General features: G+C 42.0%; 2 protein-coding genes across 2 annotated transcripts; both read right to left on the bottom strand.

Moving 5' to 3' along the window:
- Window positions 1-9,649: 9,649 nt before the first annotated feature.
- LOC110936465 (dihydrolipoyllysine-residue acetyltransferase component 5 of pyruvate dehydrogenase complex, chloroplastic) lies at window positions 9,650-15,217 on the bottom strand. The gene is made up of 6 exons (XM_022178857.2): window positions 14,215-15,217; window positions 13,925-14,116; window positions 13,761-13,848; window positions 10,346-10,416; window positions 10,187-10,270; window positions 9,650-9,948 (listed from the first exon to the last, which is right to left on the bottom strand). Exons 1-6 carry the CDS (start codon window positions 15,082-15,084, stop codon window positions 9,844-9,846), a joined length of 1,410 nt encoding a protein of 469 aa, XP_022034549.1. The 5' UTR covers window positions 15,085-15,217; the 3' UTR covers window positions 9,650-9,843.
- Window positions 15,218-16,306: 1,089 nt separating this feature from the next.
- Window positions 16,307-16,970, bottom strand: LOC110933429. The gene is made up of 2 exons (XM_022176652.1): window positions 16,859-16,970; window positions 16,307-16,740 (listed from the first exon to the last, which is right to left on the bottom strand). Exons 1-2 carry the CDS (start codon window positions 16,968-16,970, stop codon window positions 16,307-16,309), a joined length of 546 nt encoding a protein of 181 aa, XP_022032344.1.
- Window positions 16,971-19,103: the final 2,133 nt, after the last annotated feature.

Genomic DNA, 19,103 nt, shown 5'->3' with positions numbered 1-19,103 from the left:
CTGAAGATCCCGAGGATCACCTCCAGATCTTCACTGGTGCTGCTCGAATAGAAAAATGGTCAAATGCTGAATGTTGCCTAGTGTTCATGCAGACTCTTGTTGGATCCGCCAGGATCTGGTTCAACGACCTACCTGCTCAAAGCATTCGAAGCTTTGATGATCTCAGCAGGGGTTTTCTGGCAAACTTCTCCCAACAAAGGCGATACGTCAAGGACGCAACAGTAATCTTCCAAATAAAACAACGCGACGATGAAAGTCTTCGAGCATTCATCGAACGATACAAGAAAGAAGGACTAACCTATGTAGGGGCTGACGAGAAAATGAGAGTGGCCGGCTTTATGAACGCCATAACCTCTAAATACCTCACACGAGATTTCAACAAATCTCTGCCCAAAACCTTGGAGGAAGCCCTTGAAAGGGCCGAAGCTCACATTCGGGGAGAGGAGGCTGTAGATATCAAGGAACAAAGGAAAAGAGGGTCCGGCTGGCGAAGCAACAGCCCAGCCAGAAAGAGAGGAAACTTCAACTCTTACGACAGGCGCCCAAAGGGTTCAGACCCTCGAAGGGTTGAAGGTCGAAACCCTTCAGGCAGAGATAAAGGCATAAGTTTCACTCCCCTCACCAAAACCCCTCAAGAAATCCTGGCAACGGAAGAAGTCAAACAAAACTTTAGACCTCCCAGGCCTCTCCCCAAAAGCAGAAAAAATGAGAACTCCACGCAATTCTGTGAGTTCCATGAAGAAAAGGGACATCACACCAACGATTGCTTCCAACTAAAAAAGAGAATTGAAGAGGCTGTTAAGTCAGGAGAGCTCGCCCATTTGGTAAAAGGGGTTCGAGACAAGATGGCTGAAGGCAAAGGAAAGGAAGTAAACATGGTGTATTCTGATGAAAAGGTTCCTCACAAGAAGCAGCGGTTGGAAGCCTGGGAGCTTCAGTGTGTCTGCTTTCCCCCAACGAGGAAGGACCCACTTCCCAGTCCCCTTGTGGTTGAAGCCACTGTGGGTACACTACAAACATGTAAAGCATACATAGACACGGGAGCAGCCACTAAAATCATGTTCGAGAAATTCTTCAACCGTTTAAGCGACGAGGAACGTTCAAGGCTTCAACCTTCCGGAACCACCATAAAAGGTATCGCCGATATAACCCTGAAGCCTTTGGGGCAGATAAGCCTCGATGTTCGTTTCAGCGAGGGATCGAAAGAAAGAACCCGATCACTAACCTTTGTGGTTATCAACATCCCTTCAAACTATGACGTAATCATAGGGAGGCCCGGACAATGTGCATTTTACATGGCAGTGTCCGTCGGCCATGGCACAGTCAAATTCCCTACTAAAAGAGGGATAGCAACCCTTCAACCCTCTCAGGAAGCTTACATGATCGAGGGTGAAAGTTCAAACGGTGAAAAGGATAAACAAGGGTTAGTCATAAACCCTAAATACCCTGAGCAACGAATAAGGGTCAACCCCAACCTTTCCCAGGAGACTCTTTCGTACCTTGAAAAGCTACTGAAACATCACAGTGATGTGTTCGCTTGGTGTCCTGAAGATATGACTGGGATCCCCCGAAACATTGCTGAACACGAGTTAAGAATACCACCGGATGTCAAACCGGTGGTCCAAAAGAAAAGAAGCCTGGCACCCGAGAGAAGCTTGGCAGCATGCCAAGAGGTTGAAAAGCTTGTATCAGCAGGAATTCTTCGGGAAGTCAAGTACCAATCATGGATTGCAAACCCTGTTATGGTCAAAAAACCCGACAACTCTTGGAAAATGTGTATAGATTTTAAAGATCTTAACAAGGCATGTCCCAAAGACTGTTACCCGCTGCCGGAAATTGATCTCAAAGTCGATTCCCTCACGGGATATTCGTTTAAATGCTTTCTTGATGCATACAAAGGTTATCACCAAATCCTCATGAAGAAGGAGGATGAAGAAAAGACAGCTTTCCACACGGACAAAGGTATCTTTTGTTATCAAAAGATGCCTTTTGGCCTCAAAAATGCAGGTGCCACCTATCAACGACTCGTTGATAAGGCCTTTGAAGACCAAATCGGTAGAAACATGGAGGCATATGTTGATGACTTGGTAATTAAGAGCAAGACCGAACATCAAATGCTTGATGATATCCAAGAAACTTTCAAGAACCTTAGAAAGATTAACATGAAGCTCAACCCGGAAAAATGCTCGTTTGGATTCGATGAAGGAAAATTCTTGGGTCACATCGTCGGAAAGCAAAGTATCAAGGCCAACCCTAACAAAGTGAAAGCTGTCCTTGAAGCTAAACCACCAAGGACCAAGAAGGAGGTTGAAAGCTTAAACGGGAAGCTTGCAGCCTTGAAGCGTTTTACCTCGAAACTGGCCGAAAGGTCTCTACCCTTCTACAAAACGCTCAAGAACTGCTCAGATAAAAAAGATTTCAGATGGACCGATGAAGCTGAAGAAGCTTTCAATCAAATGAAGCAGCACTTAGCTTCCCTACCAGATATTGCAGCACCAAAAACCGGGGAGGTCATATCGGTGTACCTTTCAATTGCCGACGAAGCCGTCAGTGCAGTTCTCACCATTGAAAGAGACAAGGCTCAGGTACCCGTTTATTTTTTCAGCAAAACTCTAAAACTAGCTGAAACCAAATACCCTCCCCTCGAAAAACTTGCTCTAGCCCTGGTTCAAACAGCCAGAAGGCTTAGGAGATACTTCCAAGCACACCCTATACAAGTGGTCACTGACCAACCTGTCAAGAATGTGCTTGAAAAACCTGAGAATTCGGGGAGGCTAGCAAAATGGGCAGTGGAACTAGGTGAACATAATATCACCTATGTCCCACGAAAAGCCATTAAAGCTCAGGTCCTGGCCGACTTCCTGGTTGAAGTCCCAAACCAAACAATTGAAGAAGTAAACACCACAACCGCTGAACCCTCCAACCCTGAAGCCTGGAAATTATTCACTGATGGGGCTTCAAGCGTTGAAGGGTCAGGAGCTGGTTTAGTCCTAATCAACCCTGAGGGGCTAGAATTCACATATGCTCTCCGTTTTAATTTTCAGACCACCAATAACGAGGCTGAATACGAGGCATTGATCGCTGGTCTACGACTGGCCAAAGAAATGAAAGTCCAGAAGCTTGAAGTGTTCACAGATTCATTACTAGTATCAAGCCAAATTAACGACAGCTATGTCGCCAAAGAGCCCAACATGAGAAGGTACAAAGAAAAATCCAAGGAGTTAATGAACACCTTCCAAACATGCAGCATTAAACAAATTCCAAGATCCCAAAACAAAAAGGCCGATGCCTTGAGCAAATTGGCATCCCTCACATTTGCCCACCTCACGAAAAAGGTGTTGGTTGAAGTGTTAAAGGCCCGGTCGATTGATGAACTGGAAGTACAAGATTTAGTCACCGAGGAGGATCCAAATTGGATGACTCCCATCAAAAAATTCCTCCAAAATAATGAAATACCCAATGATCAAATAGAAGCCGAAAGGGTTAAAATCAAAGCAAGGCAATATGTGTTGCAAGGAGAAACCCTCTATAAAAAAGGTTACCTTGCACCCTTGCTAAGATGTGTGGGTCCTGAACAAAGCAAGTATTTGATTAAGGAAGTGCATGAAGGAATATGTGGAGCTCATTTTGGAGCTAGGTCGGTGGTTGCAAAGCTCATGAACCTTGGATACTTCTGGTCGTCGATGCATCGTGACACCGTGGAACAGTTGAAGAAATGTGATGCCTGTCAAATTCATGCCCCAATCCCAAGAAGCCCCAAACATGACCTGGTCCCAATAACCCCGGCATGGCCATTCCATAAATGGGGAATGGACATCGTTGGGCCATTCCCTCCAAGCAAAGGGGGAGTGAAGTTCTTATTAGTAGCAATTGACTACTTCAGCAAGTGGCCGGAGGTTAAACCCCTTGCCAAGATCACAGGAAAACAAGTCATAGACTTCGTTTGGGAAAATATCATCTGCCGCTATGGTTTGCCGGGCGTAATTGTCACCGATAATGGAAAGCAATTTGCCGAATAACCTTTCAGCCTTTGGTGCAAGGAATACAGGATCAACCAGATTTTTAGCTCAGTGGCTTACCCACAGTCAAACGGCCAGGTCGAAAGGACCAACAGAAGCGTCGTGGAAGGCATCAAAACAAGATTGGGGAGGTATGAAAGCAATTGGCTCGAAGAATTTGCCTAGCGTTTTATGGGCAATTAGAACAACCGAAAAAGCAAGTCACAAGAAAACACCCTACAGCTTGGTATTTGGATCCGAGGCCGTAATCCCCGCTGAAATAGGAGTTGTAACCCAACGAATTGTCAACATGGATCCCGAAGTAAATCAACAAGAGACCATGTTGAATTTACAACTCCTAGAGGAAGCCCGAGATCAAGCGGCAATACAAGAAGCCAAGTATAAACAAAAGATGGAAGCCTACTACAACAAGAAGGTTAAGAATGAACGATTCAAGCCAGGGGATCTAGTCCTCAGAAACAACGAAGCTAGCAAAAAGGAAAATCAAGGGAAGCTGGGCCCAAAATGGGAAGGTCCATATACCATCCTAGAAGCACACAAGGGCGGATCCTACAAGCTAGCAGACCCAGAAGGCAAAAGGCTTCCAAGGCATTGGAACGGAAAAACCTTGAGAAAGTTCTATGTTTAAAAAGTTTGGTTTGTATCAAAATGAAAACCTTTTGTAAAAGCAGATACTGCTTGAATGAATGAAGTTGATTTATCAAACTTGTCTTTCTATCCTAATATCAGGTTGAGAACCTAGCAAAAAACTCCATGGCAAGGGCCATGTAAGGGGATGAGCTCCCAGGCCATATCGCTCAATAGGTTCAAAGGTTGAATGAGCCTATATAAGGGGTGAGTTCCTAAATCAATACAACTCCATGAGATTTATTAAGAAAAAACAATAATGTCTCATAGACAGGTTTGAACAGCCTACACCAATCGTTCCTTAAGTCTTAGAAACATAATCAACAAATAGACTTACGAAATCAAATAAATTACAAAGAAATAATGAAAAGGATAGATACTACGTCTTGTTGTTAATAAACACTAAGGTAAAGTGTCTGCAGCACTGAACCCTTTAAAGTGTAAAAAACATAAAGACAAAGTAAACTCAACAAAGGCAAGACCAGAAAATAAAAATAGTTGACAAGGGAAAATGAGCAGACCCATCAATAAAACATGTAAACCAAACCAAAAGCTATCAAGGTTTCAAGCCAACAGAAAACAAGCTCGAAAGGTTAGAGGCTTTAACCCAAAAACAGCTACACAAAAGGCTTGAAGGGTTGAAAACCCACAAAACAAACCAAGCAAAACAAATAAACAAACATAACACAAACAACATAGCAACCATCATATCATAATTAGGAAGGCCATAAAAGACCTTCAGAAAAAGTTAAAGCAAGTTCTAGTAACTTGCAAGAGAAACTAGTGTTCAAACGGCCATACAGGCCTAACAAACCACCAACAAGAACCTTAAGGGTTCCTAGAAACCTAATATTGTTTAAGATATTACAGACATAAAGTGTTTGCTAAGAAAGCTACGAATAAACATCAGGTAGTAGAAGGCTTGGAACCTTCAGCTTTGGACTTCTTGGCTTTCTTAGTCTTCTTGGCCTTAGCACCCTCATCACCACCAACCGCGGAGGTCTCTAAACCAGCATCTTTTGAAGCATCAGGCAGACTTGAGAGGGTATCATCGCTATCCCCAGAGTAAGACCTCTTCCTTGAAAGGTAACCCAAAACCTCAGCACACACCTTCTCATTCAGCCCCTCAGGTTTCAAATCCTGTAAAACAGATAAAGGCTTACCAAAGCAAGAAGAAACCTCATGAATGTAAGGGTAGGTTAGCCTCTCCATCTGCTCAACAGAGTCTTTAAAAATATCAGAAGCCTCGGGGCGAAACATAGGTGAATTCTCCAAGGGCTGTCCAGACTCATGAAGCTTGTAACCAGCAGTAAGGCCTTGATGTTTCCCCAGGTTCAGAAGCTTAGTATAAACATCACCAAGGGCAGAGTTAAACTCCTTGGAATGTAAAAGGTAAGTGACAACCTGCAGGAAACCATGCTCAATCAACCACTGATTGTCAGCAGAAACATGGCCAACCGAAGCTTTCAACCCTTCTTTTTCCTCACGAAAGGCCTGTTGCTGAACAGCCAAGGCCTCCCGGTCAGCTTTCAACTTCAGCAAGTTAGCTTCAAAACTTTTCCTCAAATCACCCATCTCAATATCATGCATTCTCTTCAAATCACTAACCTCCTTCCGCCACGCTGCTTCCTTCTCCGCAAAACCAGCTATTTCCTTCTTCATTGATGCTAGGGAGGATTTCATCTTATCTTTTTTCTTGGAAAAGTCCTCATATTCTTGCATCCTTTGACGAAAACGAGTAATCCCTTGAGGAAGCATAGCCGCAAGGTTGCAGGTGCTTAAAACCATGCGAGACAACATTAAGTCATCATCCATCTCAGCAATGGTCTTGTGCACAGAAGGAGGAGCAAGATGCTTAAGAGCATCCTCACAAACAGCAGCATCCTTGAAGGTGTCATCATTTTTTACTAACCAAGCAGGCACATAAGTACCTTCAGGATTCAACCCTTCAACGTCCCTGCTCGAAGACTCCTGAACAGGGGTAGAAACAAACTTTTTGCTTTGAACCTTTTTACCACGAACAACCAACTCCTTGTCCTTCTCAACACCGGCTTCAACCTGATCTTCCGAAACTTCAATATCGTCACTCAAATCCACCGGTTCAGTAGAGGTGGATTGAGGAGCAGCTTTCAAACGACGATTAGATCGTCGAGTTGAAGCCTTGGGAGCAAGAGGCTTCGAGAAACCCTTCACAATTGACACACTAGCATACCCACTACCCTCAAACCTTTGCTCAGCGGTCCTAACAACAACATTTTCATTTGGAACAGAGGGAACATCCTCAAACACAACGTCCGAAGTGTCATCACTTTTAATAAAGTCCAAGGCAGACATAACTGCAAAGAACAATCAAACAAAACATAAGACGAAAAATTAAAAAACAAAATAACAAGAAAAACAAAAATGCATACCCGTGCCATCTCTCATCAGAACCGGATCCCGGTCGGCTTTTTCCCACAACTTACTAACCCCCAATAGAACCAGCAAATGCTCAGGAAAGGGACGAACCCTCGCAGGGCATTTACGAATACATTGCAGAAAAGCATCGTTTAAATCAGACTCAAGGGATTCCGGTTCATTGAGAACGGCATCCGGGTGACGCCACACAGTTTTAAACGGAACAATAGTGTCCGAAACCCAGAAAAAACGATTTTTCCAAACTCCAAGTGTGGTAACCATCGATGAAATAAGGCCAGAATCAACTTTAGACGCTTCAAAAGTAAACCAATCGCCATTTTTGGCGAGACGAAAAAAGCGACGGAATAATAACAAAGAGGGATCATAACCAAGGGCACGGCATAAAACCTCGAAGTGTAAAACCCTAGCCATGCCCTTCGGATGAATCTGACCAAAGGAAACCCGGTAATATTCTAACAAATTCAAAACAAACAGAGAAAACGGGTAGCGAAGATTTGAAAATTCAAAATGACGGCAATAAAGGGCGATAAAACCAGCCGGACATTTATCAACCGAAGCATCACAGGCAGGAGCAATAGGTGTAAATTCAGCCCCAATACCATAATCTTTACAAAACAACTCTACTTCCTCTTGGGTTAACCGGGAAAAGGATCTCGCTAAATCCTTAAGGGCACCCATTTTTACAAGAAAATTATGAAACAAAAGTAAAGCAAAGGGCGAACAAGCACTAACCTTGAGAGAAAAGGGGAAAGATTTGCAGGAAACACTTGATGGAAAATGAAAAGGCAGCAAAAGAAAAATATAAAACGAATTACTATAGGGGCAATAAAAGTAATTAAAGTCTCCTGCAAAACCACCACCCTATCTACTGCCATACATCAATCAAATCAACTGTCAATAATTTAAAATTCAAATCCAAAATACTAACTGCCTCCAACCTTTCAACCACTCAAGCAACGAACCATTGAAACCTTCAAGCAATAACACACAGGCATAAAAGTCAGAAGTCTTTGAGTATACTACCCAAAAGCCTCTGACTTGGGGGGCTGATGACGGGGGTAGCCCAAGACCAAATAAAGTAACCAAACATATAAGTGCTTAAAAGGTTAAACGGTTCAATGGTTAAAAAGCTGTGAAGTGGGAAAAGCGAGAAGGGAACAGTAATCAATCACATCCGAGCTCAGTCCACCAACCCACGCTCGCAAAAACAGAGCAGGTCTGCAATACATGCTATTACCCAGGGGTCCAAAGCCTTCAACCCCAAAAGGGGAAACCCTCCACTGCAAACAGGTTCCACTAGTCTTGTACATACCATTTAAGGAGATGTCTTCCCCTATAAGAAGACAGCTCTTCCACTTCAAAAAGACATTCCAAACCGGAGAAAGATTCCTTCATCTCTGGTCATTCATAAGAGTACTTGCTTCCAAGTTACTCCTTGTCATATTCACCACATACATTCTGTTTGCTTTCATTTCTGGATTCGAGCTTGTCTCAGAGAAAGAACCTCAAAGCAAACAACAACTACATACTAGTGAACCTCCTTCCACGTTTTGCAAAACGTGGGGGGACCCCGCGACCTGCGTTAGGCAAAGCTGAACCCTTCAGCCTTTTTGCCTAACCAACTCAGCTACCATCCTCGGTCTAGTGTTTGTTGCATCAACAATTTAGAAATCTTATACGAAAGAAACAATATTTGTTCCTTAAATATGGGGTATCACGATTTTAAGGGGTATGAAAATTCCATGCACTTATTGGATGGATTAGATTGGGATTATACCACAGTTGATGGAAATACTTATGATGTTGGGCCACATCATGCGTTGAAGGGCTCAAATATTGGGATCATATTTGACACAGGAAACGTGGCAACCTTAAGTGAAAAGAATAATGCTGATGTGCTAAGTTCTCTTGGTACACAACTTTTATTAAAGATAATTACTGGTGTGGGCTTTGGAGAACAATCTACTCTTGGGTTGCAAATCAAACCCAACGCAATCAAAACTTTTAAATTGGATTATTTTAATGGATCATATTTGAAGCTCAAGTGTAGTGATCAACATTCTAAGCCTAGTGAGGAGGCAAGGGAAAAAGAGGCATGGAGAACCTTCGACCCAGGTGGTACATGTCCCGAGTTGGGCGAGATGAACTGTAAAGTTAAGTTGTATAGATGGTTCGTGATGCTAATAATAAAAAGCAATAGGGTTGATTTTCCATTTGATCCGGGCGGCTTTGGTCCGAAGGCAAAACTCGAGGACGAGTTTTTTTTGAAGACGGAGAGTATGATGCAGGGGCATATCATCATATCTTATTTTTTATTTAAAATTTGAATTTCCTATTTTATCTTTTTCTATAGTTATAAATTAGGGTCTAGGGTTTATTGTTTATTCAGTTTTTGATTTGATTATTAGTAAAAAGAACAATGTTCTTGAACCTTTGTGGTTCTTTTTATCGTCATTGATTATCAATCGTTCTTGAGCCATTTGATTGCACGCGAAACTGCATCACCGCCACTGCATATGATGGTGAATTCATCCGAGACAACTAATTTCAGCCCGCCAAACATAATATCTATAACAAAATCAGAGTTGCCACATTCATCGTATTAATTAATTACTAATAATAAACAAGAAGCAAGTATGAAAAATTAAGCTTCATTGAAGATATGATTAACAAAAACATAATTAGTCTCAAATTTCACAAAACAGAGTTTGGGATTCTTGAAAAATCTGGCTCATGTTGTTTCCCAAGAAGCTTGGAATAAAAACTGATCCGAGTTTATCTAGAATGTCAGGTCTTTAGGATCCTCAATGATCTTTGCTAATGTCTGCAAGAACTGAGCAAGATCCGCCCCATATATTACACGATGATCAGCTGTAACATTTACCTGTATAATATACACACCAATCCGTTAGTTTGCAATTTTGACCCATTTACTTATGAAGAAGTTGATACAGGTATAAATCAAAAATAAATTAGCATAAAAAGTAGATAAAATGGATCGAACGGGTTAAAAATAGTTGTCCAACACCCAACCGGCCCATTTTGTCACCTCTATCTACGAGCAGGATTTTACGAAAGATTATTAGAAACGGTGTAATGGAAGTAATCAAGATGATACATACCTGCATCTGGGTCTTCATGCCGATTCGGCCATCCTTGGTGGCCACGACTGTGGGTTCAGATGCCCCAACAGCCATGATTGCACCCTGCACAAACATTGTCACAGATTGGTTAAAATATTTTCATTCAAAGAGGTTGCAAGATTGGATATGAGAACTTACGGTTCCGGGTGGCAAGATGGCATCAAAGCGGTCAACACCAAACATTCCAAGGTTGGAAAGAGTGAATGTACCTGCAAGATATCCAAATTCAATATCGCGCTTTTGAAGTAGAGTTAATAAAACCATAAGGAAGAATATTTGACAAAGGTTATTCCCATCATAACATTAACAAACATACTTCTTCCAGCCCGAAGCACTTCGGATATAGGGTTCTATGCAGAAGCACAAGTTTACATACTGACCAGAATAGATTCAATCAACTCATCTCAGTTCTAGAATATTCATATGCTTTTGGCCTGCGGGTCAATCGTCGATGGAGTAGAATTTTATAGCTTAGCTAAAATGTAAACGGATGAAATGGGACGAGCAGGTAAAATGGGTCAGAGGTCACCCAAACCGTTTTCATATGCTTTTAACCTTCTAAGTCACTTTATTAAGAAAGATATTACACCTTCCGAGTTCTGTCCCAATATAATTGTACACCAGACAAAAACACAGTTTAAGGAAAGTATAACTATCACAACATTTATTAGCAAAATGCCAGCTTTACCCTTTCACCAATTGTTAAATGCTTTCTTTGAGTTTTCTGATAGTAGGGGTAATACAGGAAACCTAATCATTTATACCTATTTGGCTATTTCTTTTTGGAACTGGAAAATTATTTTGGAAAATATTAAAATAGTAAGACCATGGGGTATGTTGGGGCTTGGCTTGGGGCTTGGCTTGGCTTGGGGCTTGGGTTGGGCATTAGTTGACATGTGGAATTGGAGCTCCCCCACCGCCTGGTTACGTGTCCGCGGGGTATGGCGGGGCGTGGGTTGGGCTTGGGTTGGGTGCACCGGTGGCATAAATTAAAAAAAAAATTACAAAAAATTTATAAAAAATCACACAACATTTATAAAAAAAAACCTACAACTTCATTAAAATTTAAAATTACATAATCCTAAAAATTACATAATTTATAAAAATTACAAAATAAACCTAGAGCGTTAAATAAATTTCAAAAAGGTCGATCTTGTTGAACGCCTTTCACTCCTTGCCTCGAAACTCTATGTTCGCCACCGCCACCCGGTCCCCGTGGCTCAACTCGCCGCTCGGAACCGCTTCGTAGTAAGCCTTGAAACGGTCGAGCTTGGGCCGTACCTCGCGCCATTTATGTTGGCACGCGTTGAGGTTGTGGCGGTCGTTACCGACGTTATGTCGGTAGGCCGCGAATGCTTCCACCCAGTATTTTGTTTGGCCCGGTGGCCGTCCCTTCATAGCGTCGACGACGCTAGTGACGAGTGCCATTTCTTCTTCATGGGTCCACGATGCCATAGCGGTGTTAGGTTCGTGAGATGGGGGGGGGGGGGGGGACCAGTGGGGTAGCGGGTTCAAGAGAAGGGGTAGCCGGTGGGGTTTCGGTTCATGGGATGGGGGGACCAGTGGGTGGGGGTTACAAATATATAGAGGGTTGTTGGGAGACCGGGGTGGCGGTTTGGTGGTATGCGGGGACCGTTTGAATTTTAAAATTCAAAATTTGAATTGTGACCGCCTGACGTGGCGGGGTGAGGAAATGATATTCCGCCAGCTCGCTTGGCCATACCGCCCCACGCCCGGCTTGAAAGCCAAGCCCCAAGGGGCCACGCCCCAACCCAAGCCCCATACCACATGGCCTAAGATTGAGAGTATTTTAGGCTGAAGGGAGTATTGGCTTAAAATATGGTTATTATAATCTTATTTAATACATTATTATTTAATTCTACACTAACAACATAATGAACATAAAATGTTGATGGGTCGTTAGGACCCGTTTTCAAAGTCACTATTTTTTCATGTTACCCATCGTGCCCATTTTTCCACCTCTTACATTCATATAAAGATTAGGAGATGTCTTGACAAATGACAATATAGCCATATATATTGAATTTAATGCTGGTTTTACACTTTTACTAGGTAAGAAATACATGAATGTGGGAAGACTTGCTACACAATGAAATTATAGTAGCAGATCATTGATCATGACTTAAAAAATTTTATATTTAGACGGTCAAAGTTCATCTCAACCTAAATGTTGATAATCATGTTAAACCTAAACAGTTGCTCTAAGGCTCACTGATAGGAATTGGTTTGGTAACGGCTATGAAATTAAAACTTTAGATAAAAAAAGGATGGATCTAACGGTCTCTTGTGATATCAACCCCCGGTTGGAAATCTCAAGCTTCGCCACTGATTGTGTGGTGAATTTTCCTTGTTTGCATGGATTGCGTGAACCCATTTAAACCAACGATATGGGTATTTGGTCCGACCCGACTGATCCATTTTGTTGCCGGCCCGTTTTTTTGAACCCGATATACAACACTCACCCTTATCATGCATCTAAAAAGTTGCTATAAGCAGTGATGTTTATTTATGTAAGAAGATATGCAGATTGTGAAGGTTACAGCTCAAGAAGCAGACGATGTTGTGGCATCACTGGTTGAACAAGTTGTTGGAAAGGGATACCGTGCTGTTTTCGCCTACCCATTCAAACCCGTTTTGTATTCCATTTCAACCCAAATACATAAAATTATATGCCCATTCCTACCCGTTTCCCCTGGTTTGGGTTAAGATTGCCAGGCGTAGCTCTAACATAAGGAGGAGTGTTAGAAAGTAAACTTAAGATTAGTCCTGATATTGTCCCCTAGGGCTTCACTTATACTAGGGTTAATCATCTATATAATATACCATGTAATACAATGATTCATTTGTACACCTGAAATATAATAAATATCTTCTTCATCTCTAGTTACTATGTTGTTAGGAATAAGAACGAAGTTCAATATCCCATCATTAGTTGAATCACGAGCATGGTTGTAAAAATCCCGACTAGTCTCCGATTAGCCATCGATTAATCACTAATCGGAGGTTCACCGATTAATGGCCGATTAATCGTTAGGCGGTCAATGGTGGTCCTATTCTAGCCAAGATTTGGCCATACGCCGGCTAAATTTCGACTAAACCTTATAAATTCCTTCCAATTACTTAAAAAAATGGGTCAATGATGGGTTAAAACATGTTTACTTTAGAAAACTGCATATAAAATGTGTGTGTGTATATATAACTAAAAATTACAAATAAAAATCTCGATCCGATTAATTCCGATTAACCCCTATTAATCCCGATTAATCGCTAGTCAGTACCCCACCACCCGACTAGCGCCTAGCGATTCTTACAACACTGATCACGAGTTGTCAACTACAAACCATACCATTAAGGCATGAACCGTGTACTACTAATGCACTTAAACGCATGTCACAGACTTCAAAATATCATATATTCTAGGCTAAATAGTTTCATGCGTAAAGCACGAGTTTAACATTTTGTTAAATTACTTGATAACATACATCATTCAATGAATGCAAACTGGTTATTAGGAAGCTAACAAAAAGAATACCTGTGGTGTATTCATGGGGCTGCAACTGTTTTGCCCGGGCCTTATCCACTAACTCCTTCCACTTTCTCGACAACGAGTAAATATCAACCTAAAACAAACAACAAAACATAAACACACCTCACCACAACAATAAAAAACCAAGACTACATTCTACAGCAGCCCACCTTATCCGCATTCTGAAGAACAGGAGTAATCAAACCACCATCTATCGCCACTGCAACCGCAACATTGATATTACTATTATATGTAAAACTCTTCCCATCTCTACAACTTGAATTAACAACCGGGTGTTTAGCCAACGCAAGCGCAGTGGCCTTCGCTAACAACGCAGTCATCGTCACACCCTTCGGCTTAATCTAAACAAATTCACAAACAACATTTAATCAACCACAAAACCCGAACAAACCAAACAAACACGCAAGCAATCAACCAAGCATCAAAAACAAAACACTACCTTTTTATACAAAGCATCAAGTGCATCAGTAGTAATCGTATACCCTACTCTAAAAGTAGGCACTGCAAGACTCTCAACCATGTTCCTACTAACCGCACCCTGCATCGTCGTAAACGGCACAACCGAACCCAACTCCACCCCATCCGGCTTCACCGGCTCAGCCACCGTCTTCCCTGGCTCAGCCACCGCCAGCGCAGCAGCCACCGCCGCCGCCTCCACATCCTTTGCCACAACCCGGCCCATCGGCCCACTCCCCACCACCAAACCCAATTCCACATTCAACTCCTTTGCAAGCTTCTTTGCATAAGGTGATGCCACCACCCTCTTCCCCCCTTCGGATGCCGGGTGAGCCGAAGCCACCCGAGCCGGAGCCAAAGCCGGGGCTGGAGCCGAAGTCTGAGCCGGCGCCGGAGCTGGAGCCGAAGCTTGAGCCGGCTCCGGAGCTGAAGCCGAATCTTGAGCCGGAGCCGGAGCAGAAGCCGATTGATTTTTGGCTTTGGAAACGGCTTGGGCGATTTCGTCTTCGGACTCGGCTAAAAGGGCGATAGCCGAGCCGACGGCGGCTACGCCGCCTTCTTCAACCATGATGGCGGCTAAATAGCCGTCGTAGAAGGTCTCGACATCCATGTCGGCTTTGTCGGACTCAACAACGACAACGGATTCGCCTTTGGAGAGCTTGTCGCCTTCTGATTTGATCCAAGAAACGATCTTGCCTTCGGTCATTGTGGAGCTTAAGGCGGGCATGAAGATTTCGCGGATCTTGGCGTGAATTTGGGTGGGTTTGCGGGTGGTGGGGGCGGTGAGGGGGTGGTGGGTGCGGCGGAGAGTGGTGGTGGTGGGGGTGAAGGAGGAGTTTAGAAGGTGCGCCATTGATTATTGATTGTTGTAATGGAATTGGATCAAGAAATGTGGAAGGAGGATTGAGGTTGTTTTTTTATGTGTGAAGAGAGTTATAGGTTGTATCGACAGAGGGCGGAGGTTACAACTACCCTACTGGTGAAGTGGTGATGAAATGTATGTCATTGTGTTATATATTTTGGAAATTAGACTAGAGGGTATGGTGAGGTCCATCTTACGAGGATGGGTCGTTACGTACGTCACCGGCTCCTGAAGGATGGGTCTTCTTCATTTTTCATTTTTTAGAGGGGTGGAGGATAGAGCTACCTTACATATTCTTTTATTGTTTAATTTATTTATTTGTTTAACTTTTATTGTTTAATGTTTAATTTTTATTGTTTAACTTTTTTATTTGTTTAACTTTATAAAAACAATTCAAAATTTAAATATAAATAACACCTAAAAGAAGATAATAAAATCCATTACATAACATAAATAAAAACTACATAACCTAAAAAAATACATTACCTAAAATTTATAAAAAAAGACAACATTTAAAAAAATTAAACTACGCGTCTTCGTCTCCGTCACCGTCCCCGACGTTTACGTTGTTCCATATATGTTCTACTAAATCGTGTTGAAGGTTTGCATGCGTGTAGTCGTTGGTTAGCGCGAACGAGTTTAAACCCTGTTGCGTCGTATCTACCGGGACATTATTCCCGTAGGATGCATTCTCATCATACTCACAAATCGCCCGACCTTCGTCTTCAATAATCATGTTATGGGGCAAAAGGCAAGCGTACATACAAAGGCGCAACCTCTTCGGTGTGAAAGCACGTGCCGGTTGTTGAAGGATGGCCCATTTTTTTTGTAAAACACCAAAACAACGTTCGATGTCTTTTCTTGCAGCTTCTTGACGCTTGGCGAATTTTTTCCTTTTTTCGTCCTCGGGATATGGAATTGTCTTGACAATTGTAGACCAAGACGAATATATTCCGTCAGCAAGATAATACCCGCGTCTACACTCAACCCCTTAAACTGTAAAACGGGTGTCCGGACCGGTTCCATTAACGACATCGCTAAAGATCGCTGATTGGTATAGCACGTTGAGGTCGTTGAGTGAACCAGGGAGCCCAAAGAAAGAATGCCAGATCCACAAATCTTGTGACGCCACGGCCTCAAGTATTAAGGTTGGATGGTCGTGATCACCTCGCGTGTATTGGCCTCGCCACGCAGTCGGGCAGTTATGCCACTCTCAATGCATACAATCAATGCTACCAAGCATTCCCGGAACCCTGTGCCTTGCTTCATGAGCTTGGTACAACTGTTGAACATCATACGCGTTTGGTTTCCGCAAATATTGTTTGCTATACAGTTTCACCACATTATGGCAAAACCGATACAAACATTCCCGCGCAGTGCTTGCCGACATCTGTAAGTACTCGTCCAAAGCGTCGGCCACTGTCCCGTACGCAAGTTGGCGAATGGCCGCAGTACACTTTTGTAACGTGGTGAACCCTTCATAATTCCGATCATCAACTCGTTGCGTGAAAAACGGGTCTAGCCCAGCCAAATCATCAGCAATCCGTGTGAATAACCGGCGACTCATTCGGAACCTTCGTTGGAAAATGTCGGCGTTGTAATGGGGTGCATCCGAAAAATAATCGTTCAACAATTTCTCGTGCGCTCCTGTCGTAAAAAAGATATAAGTACGAGGAAATATATAAATATATAAAATTTATTAATGATAAAACTTTGCGGTCTCTGTTAATCCGTATTCGTCGGGTAATAACGTTTTCAGACGAGCCATCTTCCTCTTCCTCCTCCAAAAGAATCTGCGCCGCCTTTACCACAACGTTTGCGAAAAACATCTCCTCTTCGTCAGAAGAAGACGAGGACCACCAAGAATTAGATGCCATTGGTATAAAAATGGGAGTGGTTTTTTATAAAAATGGATGAGAATGGGAGAAGAATGGATGAAATATTGAGGTAATTGTATAAAAAAATGGAAGAAGAATGTGTATATATTTAAAATGGAAAAGGTTTTTTTTATTTTAGAGTAAATTACAAGTTTTGTCCTTTATGTTTACATCAAATTTCAGGCGCTGTCCTTTAGGCCAAAAGTTGACAGGCGGTGTCCTTTACCTTTTAAAATCTTGCACGTTTTGTCCTTTAGGCCAAACTTAGTTAGAAATCTCAGTTAAAATATGTCATGTGCAAAGCACATGAGGGTACAATTGTCTTTTTCCCTCAACCCTTTCTATTTCCCCTTTATAACCCTCAATTTGATGACAGAGAAGACCTAATCAGAAAACCTAATCCGATCTAATGAAATCGAAAGAATCCAAAGAATTGCGATGTACAAATCTGAGAGTTTTATGGCTTTAATTCAACGAGAAACATGGTGTATGACTCCAAGAAAAACGAAGATTTCATATCTAATTTACGGAGATAGAGAAAGCTTCAGGAATTTCATATATGGTGAAGTCTCCCTTTCAGATCTGATAAGGGGAAAACACCGGCCCAGCTCCAGAATCTTCTTCACTGGTTTCGATTTCCGTTACCAATGGTAATGGTTCATCAAGCTGATGTTCATGATTGTGTCATTCCTGATTTGGGTGTTCCCTTCATCTGATTGGGTTAACATATTTGATCTTGATAAAAGGGGAGTTTAGTGGAAGTTTTGGGTGTTTGATTTGATTTTTTAAGGTGTGTGATGAAATTCTTTATGTGAAATTATTGATTTTGCTTTTTTGATGATCAACTGTGGGTGTTAAATGTTAACACCACATCATCTTTATGAAAGTGATGTCCAAACATATTGCAAGTGCTCGTGGTTCAATTAAGTGGGGTTATGGGCGGTTGGTTTTTGGGATTTTTAGGTAGTTCAGTTGATTTGGAGATGGTGATGGAGGGTGGTGGTGATGGTAGGTGTAGATGATGAAGGGTGTGGTGGTGGTGATGGTCATGGTGATGGTGGTTATTGATTCTAAATTATTTTGTTTTTCAGATCTGAACGGGGGTGGCTGTGTGTGATGAACTGTGATGATCGGACTGCTGCATATATCATTTTGGTGAACGGTGATGGTGGTAGGAGATGGGTGAAGTTGAGAGTGGGAGAGAGTAGAAAGAGGGGTAGAGTTGTATATATCATTTTGCTTTATTTTATTAAATAATATTAAAAAACTAAGTTAAATGACCATATTACCCTTGTGTAATATGTTTTAACAAAAAAAATCTAACTGGGTTAGGCCTAAAGGACAAAACGTGCAAGATTTTAAAAGGTAAAGGACACCGCCTGTCAACTTTTGGCCTAAAGGACAGCGCCTGCAATTTGGTGTAAACATAAAGGACAAAACTTGTAATTTACTCTTTATTTTAATAATTATAGCCGTTGTAACGGCTACATTGTTTGAAAAGTGGGCCGTCGAGTTCGTCAATGGGCGGCCGGTATAGCCGGGACGGGATGTGGGGGGCGGTGTGGGGGACCGGTGTCGGGCCTCGCCAGGCCTTAGCCGGCCCCCATACCGCTTAGTCTTAGAAATTGGATTATAATATGTGTTTTTTAACGGCATAAAATATATATATATATATATATATATATATATATATATATATATATATATATATATATATATTGAACGATGGACTATTTATAAAATAGAAGGGGGCCAGCAAGTAGCTGTAAAACTCAAGGCAAAAGGAACCATTACAAAATTACATCTTTAACGTTACAAGTAGTTGTAAATCACACTATCTATAGCGTAAAATATATATGTGATTGTGTTATATATTTTGGAAATTAGAAATACGATAATTGTGTTGTATATATTTTGGAAATTATAAATACGATCATTGGACTATAATAATTTATATTTTGAATATTGGTAAACAATGATTAGCTTTTTTTTTAACAGCCAACTAAATTATCGGATAAGCCTTCAATCGAGCAAATGCATCTACTCCTCCATAGTGTTTAGAGTTGGATGTATACCCGAGCCACCAAAACACCAGTTTCAGAGAAAATTCGCCTGCCCGGAGGCCCACTGCAA

This window comes from Helianthus annuus, chromosome 4, assembly GCF_002127325.2.
Source record: "Helianthus annuus cultivar XRQ/B chromosome 4, HanXRQr2.0-SUNRISE, whole genome shotgun sequence".
Lineage (NCBI taxonomy): Eukaryota > Viridiplantae > Streptophyta > Magnoliopsida > Asterales > Asteraceae > Helianthus > Helianthus annuus.
This window is presented reverse-complemented; position numbering and strand designations above follow the sequence as displayed.

Excerpts from the sequence above, each read along its gene's own strand:
- LOC110936465 (XM_022178857.2), bottom strand. The coding sequence starts at position 15,084 with ATGGCGCACCTTCTAAACTCCTCCTTCACCCCCACCACCACCACTCTC. Across the intron at positions 14,117-14,214 it reads TTGATGCTTTGTATAAAAAG|ATTAAGCCGAAGGGTGTGAC; the intron begins GTAGTGTTTTGT and ends GAATTTGTTTAG. Across the intron at positions 9,949-10,186 it reads GCATGAAGACCCAGATGCAG|GTAAATGTTACAGCTGATCA; the intron begins GTATGTATCATC and ends TATATTATACAG.
- LOC110933429 (XM_022176652.1), bottom strand. The coding sequence starts at position 16,970 with ATGGCATCTAATTCTTGGTGGTCCTCGTCTTCTTCTGACGAAGAGGAG. Across the intron at positions 16,741-16,858 it reads GGAGGAGGAAGAGGAAGATG|GAGCGCACGAGAAATTGTTG; the intron begins GCTCGTCTGAAA and ends TTTTTACGACAG.